The following is a 13,550-nucleotide window of genomic DNA, read 5'->3' as shown; positions in this document are numbered from 1 at the left end:
GAGGAAACGGCTTCAAGATGCATCAGGGCAGATTTAAATTGGGTATTAGGAAAAATTTCTTTGCTGAAAGAGTGGTCAGATATTGGAAGAGGCTGCCCAGAGAGGTGGTGGAGTCGCCATCCCTGAAGGTGTTCAAACAATGTGTAGACATGGCAGTTCAGGGCATGGTTTAGCAGACATGGTAGTGTTGGGCTGATGGTTCAACCTGATGATCCTAGAGGTCTTTTCCAATCTTATTGATTCTATGGTTCTATGATCCTCTTTGCTAAAACCCTCAACCAACACCTTGATCTTGCTAGAGTTCCCTCCACCCGCCTCTTGCATCCGTAGGCACTGCCAATCACTACCTAATGACTAACTGAGGAGCTAAGAAGCTCTCAAGGCTTTCCATCTCCTCCTCAAGGGATGTCCCTGTTTCTCCAGTCACCACTCATGCATCCTAAACACACCAGCTGAGGCAGCTCACCTTGGTGAGGGGAGGACCTCCCCGAGGCACCTCCGTGCTCTTTGAGGTCGGAGCGCTTGTGCAAGGCTGCAGGAGGAGTGCGTTTGGTGCCCAGCACTGTACTGCAGGTGGTTGGTCTGCAGTGGGCGGGGAACGAGACAGGGCTGCTCCCAGAAATGGCGTGGGAGGGGAGGTCCGGGGGTCAGGGAAAGCAGGACGGACATTCAGGGTGATGGTGTTTCTCTTCCCAAGTCACCATTACACGTGACAAAGCCCTGCTTCCCTGGAAACGGCCGAGCATCTGCCTGCCCATGGGAAGCACTACACAGCTCACTTTGGGAGTCTCTGTGGTGCCATTGGCCAGCGTATTTGGCTGTTAACTGAAAGGCTGGTGGCTTGATCCCACCCAGGGACAGATTCATCCTTCCCTGCCCATGGCACGGGTTTGGAACTAGATGATCTTTAAGGTCCCTTCCAACCCAAACCATTCTCTGGCTCTATCAAAAGAGGAGGTTATTCAGTCCCCTCAGCAAAGGCCGAGGAAGGAAAGCAACCTGAGGCAAATTCCTTATTCTGACCCTTGATTTTTTATGACTTTCCAATGCTCTCCCCCACCCCGCTCAGGGGGAGTGAGCGAGCAGCTGGGGAGGGGCTTAGCGGCCAGCTGGGGTCAACATGCCATTTAATTTGCCTTGTTTCTACGTTTAGTAAATCCAGCAGCAGTACTATGCTCTCAAATAATTTCTTCTTCTTCTTGATGACAGTAAACTTTATTTCTTTAACGTTATGCCTCCCATACATTCTTCCTTGACAAGACAGTTGTTTCTCCGTATTATGTTCTGGCATGAAGTTTTTAGAACAGCACTTTTTCTCTCCATTCCAACTGTCACCATTTAATGGCAACACAATTACTCGCCACGGGGAGGAATGAGAGCCTCATTCAGGCTGGAAGGCACCTTCCTAGATATCTGTAGGAAACATCCTACTCGAAGCAGGATCACACCAGCTTTCTCATGGTTTCATCCAGATGGGTCTTTGAAACTTCCAGGGATGGAGGCAGCGCACACTCTCCGGGAAACGGCTTCCCGTGTCTGACTGTCCTCACATTGCAGCAGTTTCTCCCTATATTGAGCCTGAGCCACTCGTGTTTCAGCTCGTTGCCTCCTGTGCTCCTGCCTTGCACCACAGTGTCTTCTTGGAAGCCTCACCACAGGCGATGCAAGCCTAGTACATCCTCCCCGCAAAGCCTCCATGCTCCAGGGTGTACAAGCGCTGCTCCTTTGGCCTCTCCTAAGAGGACAAGTGCTCCAGCCGTGGCCACCTCTGTGGCCCTCCAATGAACTTCTGTGTCCCTCCAGCTCGCCCATGTCTCTCTGACACTGTGTAGAACCAAAACCTGGGCAAGTCCTCTGGGTGTGGTGTAACAAGCGCTGAGCAGAGGGAGATAATCACTTCCCCTGGCCGTGCTAGCGCTCCTACAGCCCAGGGTGCTGTTGGCCACCTTTGCTGATGGCTCATCTCTTGCCTAATGGAACCCAAAGCCCTGCAGACCCTTCCCTGCAGAGCTACTACCCGCCGAGGCAGTCCCTGGCCTGTGACACTGTCGAGTCTACATCCACTTTAGGAGCAGGACCTTGGCTGAATCTTTCCTGGATACCATGTGGTTGGTAACAAAGAGGATGGTGACAGACCACGAGCAGAGAGGATGGTGACAGACAAGCCAACCTGAGTAAACCCAGTCACCTTCTCCTTCAGTCAGCCAGCAGTGGGATCCAAGAGAACACGGTCTGGGGCACGGCCTTTCGCTCCTCTGCACATCCTTTGGGCACTGGGGAAAGGTGCATGCGACGTTTGCGTTTTCCCCATGCTCAGGGAGCTCCCTCAGGCTCCACGGCCACTGGAAGACAATGGGGAGTGGCTTCCCTGGGACACTGGCCTGCTCACTCAGCTCCCTGCGATGCTGCCCCTCCTGTCCCATGGGCTGGGAGGGATTGCGTTTGCTCAAGTGACCCCTGGCTTGATCCCATCCCCCGCTGCCTGATCTCCTCCAGAGTCCTGCCCTGAGTCCCAGAGGCCGGGAGACCTTGCTGGGGAAGGCTGAGGCAAAGAGGGCACAGAGAATCTCACATCTCTCTACCCCTGCCCTTACTAAATCCAGCAGTGCCCACACAGTGTCTTTGTTTCTCCTTTAAGTGTTCCTGAAGTAGGAAACACTCCTTACGGTGCCCTTGAGTTGCCTTTCGAGTTCAGACTGAGTTTGGAACTGGACCCTTGCTGAGTTTGGAAGGTGCTGCCCTTGAAGACGAGCTGTGCTGAGCTCTGCAACCATGTCACAGCTCTGGCTCTTCAATGGAACACCACATGCCCGTTTGGAGAAAGGAGATCCTTCCCTGTCACCTTCCTGCTGTCCTGTTTAACGATGGGGCAATATAAGTGATTGTCGTGCCCAAATCGTTTCCTCACAGGAGAAATAACAGTGCTGGAAAGCCGTGTCTCCCCCCAGCTGAGGGGGGGAGCATCAGGGATTCCTGCAGGCTGTTTCACAGCAGGTTCCCCCGGAGCCCCAGGGACACCTCATGGGAGCCCCGAGGGGCAGAGAAAGGGCTGCCTTGGGCTGTTCCTCTGCTGCCGAGCTGGGCTGGGCTCCTGGCGTGGAGGGAGCTGCTGGCAATGAGGCAGCGCTGCCGAGAGACAGCTCTGCCCAGGAGCAGCTCCTCTGCCAAGCGCAGCAGGGCTGAGGGCACTGCCTGCAGGCACCGAGGGCAGAGGAGCCAGGCAGGGAGAGGGGAAAGGCAGTCAGGGGTGGGACGAGGCTGAGAGATCACTGTGTGAGAAATAATCCCAGCCCTCTACATGGTAAGTCTCTGGCTTCAGGAGAACGCAGCTGGTGTTCCTGGAGGGATATCCAACAGCTGCTCCATCCCACAGCAGAGGTGATCCTTGAGAAGGACTCTCACAGTTGCCCTTGCACAGAGGAGGAGGAGGATGTGATGAGGAGCAGCACTTCCCTGCTGCACCATCAGAAGGACAGGGCACGGCGGCTGCCTTCGCCCAGGGATGGCTGCAGGGTTTTGCAGCTGTGTGTGCATCATGGGGTGCATAAGGCTGTCCTTGCGAGCAGGGTCCCTGTGCCCCAGGGGTCTGTGTGTTGGGGCAGGGACTCTGCCTGCTCAGGCAGCTCCCCACAGCGCTGTGGGGACAAGCTATGGGAGAAAGGAGTGACCCTGGCAGGGCAGGCTCCTTCTGCTGTCCAGAGGGTGCAGCGTGGGTCAGGCTGCTCAGACTCTGTGCACGTTTGCAGAGGGTTATTTTAAAGATGGATGTCAAGGTAGTGCATTACCTGAAAGGGTGTGAAAGAAGTCTGTGCTTTTCGTTTTCTCTTCTTGGTTGTCTGGGTGGGCAGTGGGAGATGGGAATGTGTTTCTGTGCTCTGGGGTAGGCACGGAGACCCCAGCTCTTGTCAGGACTCGTCTGAGCTGCTCCTTATCCCCTGCGCGCACAGAGCTGTCCCTGGGCAGGGCCCTGCTGCCAGGAGGTGTCTGCAGGGCAGAGCTGAGCACACAGCATGTGTGGGATGGGCTCTGTGAGCAGGGAGAGGGAGGAGACGTGGGGACAGAGAAAGAGGTCCTGGCCAAGAGCTCCATGCAGCAGAGCCATGGGCAGGGAGGAAGAAAGATGCTCCCAGCAATGCTGTGGGAGGAGGGACTCAGGCATCTCCCTGCCATCCCCCGCAGTGCAGATGCTTTCCCTGGAGCAACCCCCTGCTCTTTTCACTCACTGGGGACATGGCCAGGAGTTGCCCTTCCAGCAGCCTCACCACCAACGAGTGTGTCTGACTGGGTGTCCCTCTCCTGCCTCCCTTGGCAGGGTACTTTGGCATGTTCTCCTCTTCTCTCTGTCGTCCTTGTTCTTACTGTTACAGTCAGTGGTGGCGGGGGTGGGGATTCGAGTGCAGCACAGACACCAAGGCTGCAAGTACTGTCATGCACGTATGTCCATGGAGGAAAAGCATCCAACTCCCAGCTTGTTAAACTTTGGGGCTCTGGGTACTGCAGTGTGTGAGGCTGGCAATAATCTCACCCTCTCTCAGGGTGTAACAAATGTAGGCAATGGGAGTGTTTCCTTGGGAGGTGCTGCTGGGCTGCAGGATGCCCTCCAGCAGGGCAAAGCTCTCCCAGGGCATCTCTGTGTCATGCGAGAGCCCCATGGGGAAGGTGCCTCGCGGCTACAGCCATGGAAATGCTGCTGTGTGGCTGTGAGTGGGCAGCTGTAATGAGCCCTCTGTGTCCCTGGCTGGGAGGGCAGAGCTGAGATCTCCTCAGGTACAATGGGGTTTGGAGGGGTTTGGAGATCTGCACTAAGGGACAGTCCCTTTGCCTCTTGGGACCCACGAGATTTCCCCTGCAGTGCAGCAGAAATGCCAGGGGTTTCTGCACCTAAAGCACCCCTCAGCTGTGGTGGGGCAACTGCAACAGAAGACACAAAACACAATCCTCTCAGCTCTGCTCTGCACTCAGGTGAGTTGGGAGCGACAATGCTGGAAAGCTATTTGATATCAGGAGTCAATTTATACTGAGATCACCCCCCGTTCCTATTTACCTGTTGCTGTAGGGCTGGGATGACTCCTGCAGAGCCCACAGCAGAGCCTCCTGCTCCCTGGGGCACTCTCCCTCCGCCAGCACCAACCTGAGCTCACTAAAGGTCTCCCTGAAAAGTGAAAGGCAGTTGGGGGCGTTTCTGTAAGAAACGCAACAGGTTTTTTCTCAAAGAAATCTGTCCTAACTTCTCACTTCCTTTATCTCCCTGTTCAGTGCTCCACACCCAGAGGCAGCAGATGTCCAACAGCAGCTCCATCACCCACTTCCTCCTCCTGGCGTTCACAGACACGCGGGAGCTGCAGCTCCTGCACTTCTGGCTCTCCCTGGCCATCTACCTGGCTGCCCTCCTGGGCAACGGGCTCATCGTCACCGCCATCGCCTGCGACCACCGCCTCCACACCCCCATGTACTTCTTCCTCCTCAACCTCTCCCTCCTCGACCTGGGCTCCATCTCCACCACTCTCCCCAAATCCATGGCCAATTCCCTCGGGGACACCAGGGACATCTCCTACGTGGGATGTGCTGCACAAGCCTTTCTATTTGTCTTTTTAATGTCAGCAGAATTTTTTCTCCTCACGGTCATGGCCTACGACCGCTACGTGGCCATCTGCACACCCCTGCACTACGGGACCCTGCTGGGCAGCAGGGCTTGTGCCCACATGGCAGCAGCTGCCTGGGCCGGTGGGTTTCTCAGTGCTCTGCTGCACACGGCCAGTACATTTTCACTGCCCCTCTGCCATGGCAATGCCCTGGGGCAGTTCTTCTGTGAAATCCCCCAGATCCTCAAGCTCTCCTGCTCAGACACCTACCTCAGGGAAGTCGGGATTCTTGTCGTTAGTGCCTGTTTAGTGTTTGGCTGTTTTGTTTTCATCCTTTTCTCCTATGTGCAGATCTTCAGGGCTGTGCTGAGGCTCCCCTCTGAGCAGGGACGGCACAAAGCCTTTTCCACGTGCCTCCCTCACCTGGCCGTGGTCTCCCTGTTTCTCAGCACTGGCACATTTGCCTACCTGAAGCCCCCCTCCATCTCCTCCCCATCCCTGGACCTGGTGTTGGCAGTGCTGTACTCGGTGGTGTCTCCAGCAGTGAACCCCCTCATCTACAGCATGAGGAACCAGGAGCTCAAGGATGCCGTGGGGAAACTGATCAATGGATGTTTTTCAGGTGCAAGAAACTGCTTGTTGCCTTCTCCACAGCACTCAGAATGGAACTCATGACAAGCCTATTTTACCTTGAAATATTTTCGGGGTGTGTGCAAGTGCACAATGAAGTTTTATTATCTATCCCACTTCTAATTCACTGTCTACTGTTGAATTTGACCCAGAGATTGTGTAAATGAGGAACTGTGCTCTCTGTGTATTTAAACAGAAAAAAAAAGGACTCTGCATCAACTTTTTTGTGCAAGACCCTTCCTCTGAGACCTCTATGAAGCTGCAGGGGCCGTGCCTGTGGACATAGGTGGGGGGAAAAGAGTCCTGGCACAGCAGCACTGCCAGGGAGCAGCAGCTCTTGGTCTTTTCAGAGCTGCTCTCTTCCCACGTCCACACTCTCCTCCTGAGCTGCTGAGCGGGTGTAAGGCCTGAGTGCTCTTGGAGATTGGTCACGGTCCTGCTGTGTTCTAGTGCTGTGCGTTCAGGAAGGCACATAACACCACAACACCGTTTCCATCAGGAAAGGGCATCTCCTGAGTGCAGTACCTGAAGGCTTATGTCTTCTTCCAGAGTTGCTCTCAAGAGCAGGCCCAAGAATGCTCTCAAGAGCATGCCCAAGGAATCGGTTCATTGTTTTGCTTGCTCTCCATGGGCTCAGTGTGATGAGGTCATGGTCCCAGTATGACCTTCAAGGGACTGAGGGCTGGTTCAGGTGGTGCTTGTTGGTGGCCAGCACCCATGCAGGTGGTGAATGGTCTCTGACTGACCCTCCTGGGGCTCTGGAGCATGTGACAGGGCTGATGGCAGGTGAATGCTTTTCTGGAGGGACTTGGGAGCTGCCAGGAGAGCAGAGGGGATGTGCAGGGAGGGACAGCGTGTGCCAGGGACTTGGCAGTGAATGGACCCCACCGAGCACCAGCCTGTCCAGCACGGTGTCGCCCAGAAACAACACTCTAGATCTGGGTGTGAAGTGGCAAACAGGAGCTCAGCAAGCCCAGGGGACACAGGAGGGGCAGGGAAAGGAGCCTGGTGGGTGATTTGTCTTACCCTCAGTGAACCACAGCCCACTTTCTCTGCAGAGCAGCACCGCCAGCTCGGGGCTGTGGGGAGTATGGGGGCAGGGTGCAGGAATGGGCGGCCCGGCCAGCACAGGTGTGCTTAGCTGGGAAAAGGCATCTTGTGGGGAGATGGGATGTGCTGGGAGAGGAGCAGGGCACTGTGTGTGTGCCCGTGAGGCATGGAGAGAGACATCCTTTGGTGCAGGTGCCCGGTTGGGGCAGGCTGCCCTGTCCCTGGGGCAGCAGGAGCTGCCTGAGGAGCCCCTGGGCCAATTCCCTCCTGCCGTGCTGGGGAGCAAGTTTGGCACGAGGGGCTGCAGAGTGCCTGGGCTGGATGAAGGTTTGTTGCCCTGATGTACTGGACCATTTTTTCTGTGGTTTTTGCCCCAGTGCTGGAACTCTCCTGCAGTGAAACCATGACACTCCTGCTCTCTGCTTTCAGAACCTGGTGCTTAGGCCCAGTCTCCCAGTTTCTGTTCACGCCGGCATCCCTTGTGTGCACCAGCGCTGCCACCCTGGGGCAGCCCTCCTGCCCAGCTGGGCACGCAGGCGGCCTTCTCCGCCTGCTCCTCTCACCTCGCTAGTGCCACTCTTTTCTACAGCCTCTCTCATCGTTGTCTAAGTGATGCCCAGAACAGCCCCCCGAGACAGTCTGACGATGCCCTTTTCCAACACCATCCCCGCCCCTGCTCAATCCTCTCACCTACAGCCTGTGGGGCAGAAAGGATGGGGGCAGGGACACACTTGACAGCTTGTTGACAGCTGGACTGAAGAAGTGGAGTATGTGGTGGGTGGGAAGTTGGCTGAATGATGAGGGTCAAATATCATCCATGGTACAAAGTCCTCCTGGCAGACACTTACTGGTTGCTTCCCTCAGTGACCAGCCCTTGACCCCCATGTGGAACCTTTTTAGTATCCCTCTGTATGATGGGACAAAACACATTTTCAACTCCTTGTGGATGATGCCAAGTTACAGGAAGACCTTGATCCATCTCACATAGTCAACTCTAGTGTGATCAACACTGTTCTAGCCAGGAGTATGTAGCACAGCAGTATATGGGCTGTTATTGGAGAAGCTGACTCCATCTGAGCAACACCCAGCACAATGGCATTCAGGTATCTTTCCAACCCCAGTAATACTCACATTCAATGACTGTCTTGTCTTGGGAGAGCTGTTTGAAGACAGAAGAAACAGAGGAAGAAGAAAGATTAGAGAGCCAGAACTAGTGATATAAATCGCACCAGTATAAATACAGCAGTTCCTCTGAGGAACCTTTTTCCACTCAAAGTATTGGTAGGAAATCCCTCTGATAAATTTGATGAACCAAGCTTACTTTTATCTGCTCAGGTCCTGGGCTACAGGGCCACAAGGAGGGTGACGGTTGGGTACATCTTGTGTGGTCATTTGTGTCTCGGGAACTCCCAATCCAGGAGGAAGCCAAAGGCTGTGAAGGGGTCTGTGAGGTCACTTGTGCCTCTGGAGGTGACAGGCCAAGAGCAGGACCGTGGCTGGGAAAGGGACTGTGAGGTCACTTCTTTCTGAAAGAGCCGGTGGGTCAGCCCTTGACCCATGGCTGGGGTATGGGCTTGTAAGCTGACACCTGCCAGCGTCTCCGAGAGGCCGGCAGGAGGCACCTGGCTGGCACAGCGACCGTGAGATCCCCTCTGCCGAAGGAGCCGGGCTCACTGCACGAAGGGGGCTTCTGTTCTGGGTGTCGTGTCTCTGCTGCCCGGGGGCCTGATGGGGCAGCAGCAGGCACGCAGCTTGGCCGTGTCTATGGAGAAGCTGAAGGGCGGCAGCCTGCGGGGATGACGGTGAGGTTACTTCTGGTGCTCAGGGGAAAGGCCACGGGAAGGCTGCCGCGCTGGGACGCCTGCTTCCCAGGTGGTGGAGCTTTCCTTGGAGGGAGGGAAGAGCAGGCGAGAGCAGCACTGCCACGCAGGGCAGCCTGGGAGGTGGGAAGTGGCCATGAGGGGGAAGAGATGTCCCTCAGAGGGTCGTGCTGTGGTACATGAAGTCCTCCCGAAGGAGGATGGGATCAGTCCCTCTCTGTGTCTCACAGAACAGAGCGTGAGGACAGACAGACGTCAGTGACTGTATGGCAATGGCAGGTGAGAGCAAGGTGGGAAGCGAGGGGGGTGTCTCCAGTGTGCAGGGAAGAAGCATCGGCTGTGGGACAGCACAGGGCAAGCTCTGGTAGAGAAGGCAAAGAGCGCTGGCAAGGCTGGAAGCTGCCAGGAGAACCCAAGGCTTTGTCCCGGTGGCTCTGGCAAGTGTCTCTGCCAGCAAGGCCTATGAGGAGACACGTTGTCCTCAGGCACGGGGGCCTCCTCGCCTCCTCGCACACCCCAGTGAGGCTGGGCACTGCCATACCCTTGTCCTTCACTCACCATCACACACCCCACAGCCCCCTGCCCCAGGAAGGGCCCTGAGCGCTGTGTGAGGGACAGGATCTGCCTTCCCCGGGGCTGGGGCTCAGAGCTTGGCCCTTCTGCTTCATGAGGCAAAGCAGGGTTTCCCCAGCATCCGAGCTGCCGGCACATTACCTTGGCCTCCCTGGAGTCACGGCTTCCAGTTATCTGCCCTAACGAGTCCCTGGGGAGCCTTTCTCAGCAATGGCCCTCCTCAGAGGGACTCAGTCCTGCTTCAAGACACTTCAGGGTTTTTTTCTGACTTTAACTTAAGGAAAGGTTTGCGCAATCTCCTCTCAGTCCCAAGGTTGAAGGACTCGGCACCAAAGACGCGATGGGGCTCATTAAAAGAAAGAAAGCCCAAACGAGCTCTATTTCTTCCTCTAATTTTCTTCAAGTCTTGTACAGTTAATTAGAGAAGTTTCCTGGTGACTTATGGAGAAAGGTTTCAAGGAGCTTCTAATAAAAAGGACTTTTTATTTTAAAGGGTGTAGATTAATATTTTTCAGTTTAGAGAAGAGGCAATGGCAGCACTCTCCAATAGATACTGACCCAGGGTCTCTCCTAGGGAGACCTGGACTGGTCAGGGAAGCTGTCCCTTCAGGTCTGACACAGTAAGGACAACCTCCCACCGCACCTCCCCAGCCCCAGCATGTCTCTCGTCAGGCACCTGCGTCTTGTGCTGCTTTTCCTTACATCAGACTGCTCCACTGGTCTCTGCAGCTGGGTGTTGCAGCTCCTTCATACCAGCTCCCACCTGCTTTCCTTTGAGAACTGGCTGCACACAGGCAAAGGGGGATGGTTCTTATTTTTTGAACAAACAAAGTAAAACCGATAAGGTTCACCATTGAAGTAAAACCCACCCCTCAATTGTATGCCAAGTAAAACCTGCCACAAATGAGGTTCACCTTCCACAAGGCAAAATCATGCAGGAAATGTTTTTGACAGAAAAGATATGATAAAAAAACACAATTAAAGAGTTGGGTAAAGACACATTTAGAAAGACTATGGAACAACAGGCAGCCTTTAACTCCCTTCTGCTCAAAGCAGCAACTGTGTATTTGAGAGGTGCCTGAATGAGCAAAGAGTGAGGGGAAGGGAAATCTGGAGAGCAATTGCAAGCATTTATGTGCAGATGGGCTGCTGGAAAGGTGACGTCAGACGTGGTCAGTTTAGGTAGGACAGGTGGGAATGCGTGAAAGATGAGGGAGATGAAATGCACAGCCTAATAGACAGAGCACTGACAATGCAAGTCTAGTGGAAGGTCAATAGCTCTGCTCTTGCTATTAATGCACATCCTGAAAACTCCTCATTTCGAGAAACCATGGGGAAACACTGACATTTCATTGCAAGTATTCAGCTGTTTCAGCTGAGGCGGTCGTGCTCATCCTTTGAAACACGTGTCAGAAATTCTTTGGTTTCCAGGCAGCGCTCCGCTGTCTGACTGTGAGTGTCCAGCGCTGCCTCTGGAGGAGCCAGTGTCTCTGCAGCCCATGCCTGGCACTGGCAGCTGTCACAGGGGACCTGCTGGAGACAAGAGGCCCTCGGAAGTGGCAGCTGGAGCCTGGGCAGAGGGTCCCAGGGCACCTACACTGGCACCACGTGCCCGTGTCCCTGTAACTGCATCCCAGCCCAATCCTGGGATCACTTGCCTTTGCAAACAAAGGCAGTACACGAAATCCCCCCACAGATCAGGATATTAAAACAAGACAGAACAAAGCAAGGAGGATAGCAACATCAACAGTGTCTGAAGCTTCAAGTTGCAAGAGGACACTTCCTCCTCTCTACATCTTTCATTCTATTTCCTTGTTGCTTCGGTTTTTTTTAATCTTCTCAACATTTCCATCATACCTACTGCATTAAGAAAGATAATTTTGTGTCTTGCACGTTGATTTAGTGCTTTCCCTATGGTTGACTGCCCCTTGGGCGATCTCTCACTTTGTGGGGCTCCAGGCAGTGACACGGTCCATGCACGTGTTGCGGGCGCTGCAGGCAGCTCCACATTCCTCTCCTGGAGGATGCCTGTGCCCTGCCGCGCGCTGGGACGGCGCAGTATGGCAGTGTCTCAGTGAGCATGCACTGCCTCCTCTGTCAATTGACATCAAGGCATGTGTCCTAAACCCAACCCTTGATCTCTAACAGCCACCAAGGTGACGATGAGCTTTCTGCTCAGGCCCTTTGGGGGGAAATTCCTGGGCCTGTTGTTGACATCAGCTTTGGAAGAACAGCCAAATCTTGAGGTCCTGCCTGATGGAGGCATCATTTTCTTACAGAGATGCTGTGAGAGTGTCAGCTCTGAAAAGGCGTTACAAAAAACATCAATACAGATTTGAGGTAATAGACAGGGGTAGGTTCATTTATAAGGAGGGTAAGATGAATACAATCGATTATGTAGGAACGTAACAACAATAAATAATAGAACAGGTAGAGCTAAAAAAAAAATAAATCAATAAACAAAGTAAAGGTCTTCATTGGGATACACTAAATGTCATTTTTGGAGAGTGATGGAAAGTTTATTGATATTGACAGATATCCATGAAATCACTTCCTTAATGGGCTGCTTGAGCTCCTGGTTCCTCATGCTGTAGATGAGGGGGTTCACTGCTGGAGGCACCACCGAGTACAGCACTGCCACCACCAGGTCCAGGGGTGGGGAGGAGATGGAGGGGGGCTTCAGGTAGGCAAATGTGCCAGTGCTGATAAACAGGGAGACCACAGCCAGGTGAGGGAGGCACGTGGAAAAGGCTTTGTGCCGTCCCTGCTCAGAGGGGAGCCTCAGCACGGCCCTGAAGATCTGCACATAGGAGAAAAGGATGAAAACAAAACAGCCAAACCCTAAACAGGCACTAACGACAAGAAGCCCGACTTCCCTGAGGTAGGTGCCTGAGCAGGAGAGCTTGAGGATCTGGGGGATTTCACAGAAGAACTGCCCCAGGGCATTGCCTTGGCAGAGGGGCAGTGAAAATGTACTGGCCGTGTGCAGCAGAGCATTGAGAAACCCACCGGCCCAGGCAGCTGCTGCCATGTGGGCACAAGCTCTGCTGCCCAGCAGGGTCCCGTAGTGCAGGGGTGTGCAGATGGCCACGTAGCGGTCGTAGGCCATCACCGTGAGGAGAAAAAATTCTGCTGACACTAAAAAGACAAATAGAAAGGCTTGTGTAGCACATCCCGTGTAGGAGATGCCCCTGGTGTCCCCGAGGGAATTGGCCATGGATTTGGGGAGAGTGGTGGAGATGGAGCCCAGGTCGAGGAGGGAGAGGTTGAGGAGGAAGAAGTACATGGGGGTGTGGAGGCGGTGGTCGCAGGCGATGGCGGTGACGATGAGCCCGTTGCCCAGGAGGGCAGCCAGGTAGATGCCCAGGGAGAGCCAGAAGTGCAGGAGCTGCAGCTCCCGCGTGTCTGTGAACGCCAGGAGGAGGAACAGGGTGATGGAGCTGCTGTTGGACATCTGCTGCATCTGGGTGTGGAGCACTGAACAGGGAGGTAAAGGAAGTGAGAAGTTAGGACAGATTTCTTTGAGAAAAAACCTGTTGCGTTTCTTACAGAAACGCCCCCAACTGCCTTTCACTTTTCAGGGAGACCTTTAGCGAGCTCAGGTTGGTGCTGGCGGAGGGAGAGTGCCCCAGGGAGCAGGAGGCTCTGCTGTGGGCTCTGCAGGAGTCATCCCAGCCCTACAGCAACAGGTAAATAGGAACGGGGGGTGATCTCAGTATAAATTGACTCCTGATATCAAATAGCTTTTCAGCATTGTCGCTCCCAACTCACCTGAGTGCAGAGCAGAGCTGAGAGGATTGTGTTTTGTGTCTTCTGTTCCAGTTGCCCCACCACAGCTGAGGGGTGCTTTAGGTGCAGAAACCCCTGGCATTTCTGCTGCACTGCAGGTGAAATC

At 54.4% G+C, this 13,550-nt stretch overlaps 2 protein-coding genes across 2 annotated transcripts; one reads left to right on the top strand and one right to left on the bottom strand.

Annotated features, from left to right (window-relative positions):
- Positions 1-5,279: 5,279 nt before the first annotated feature.
- Positions 5,280-6,257, top strand: LOC135311459 (olfactory receptor 14A16-like). The gene has a single exon (XM_064440585.1). It carries the CDS (start codon positions 5,280-5,282, stop codon positions 6,255-6,257), a length of 978 nt encoding a protein of 325 aa, XP_064296655.1.
- Positions 6,258-12,149: 5,892 nt separating this feature from the next.
- On the bottom strand, positions 12,150-13,109 carry LOC135311454 (olfactory receptor 14C36-like). Its single transcript, XM_064440579.1, has one exon. It carries the CDS (start codon positions 13,107-13,109, stop codon positions 12,150-12,152), a length of 960 nt encoding a protein of 319 aa, XP_064296649.1.
- Positions 13,110-13,550: the final 441 nt, after the last annotated feature.

This window comes from Phalacrocorax carbo, unplaced genomic scaffold, assembly GCF_963921805.1.
Source record: "Phalacrocorax carbo unplaced genomic scaffold, bPhaCar2.1 SCAFFOLD_73, whole genome shotgun sequence".
Taxonomy (NCBI): Eukaryota; Metazoa; Chordata; class Aves; order Suliformes; family Phalacrocoracidae; genus Phalacrocorax; species Phalacrocorax carbo.
The sequence above is the reverse complement of the archived record's forward strand: the minus strand, read 5'-3'. Positions and strand labels throughout refer to the sequence as shown.

Coding starts and splice junctions, on each gene's coding strand:
- LOC135311459 (XM_064440585.1), top strand. CDS start 5,280: ATGTCCAACAGCAGCTCCATCACCCACTTCCTCCTCCTGGCGTTCACA.
- LOC135311454 (XM_064440579.1), bottom strand. CDS start 13,109: ATGTCCAACAGCAGCTCCATCACCCTGTTCCTCCTCCTGGCGTTCACA.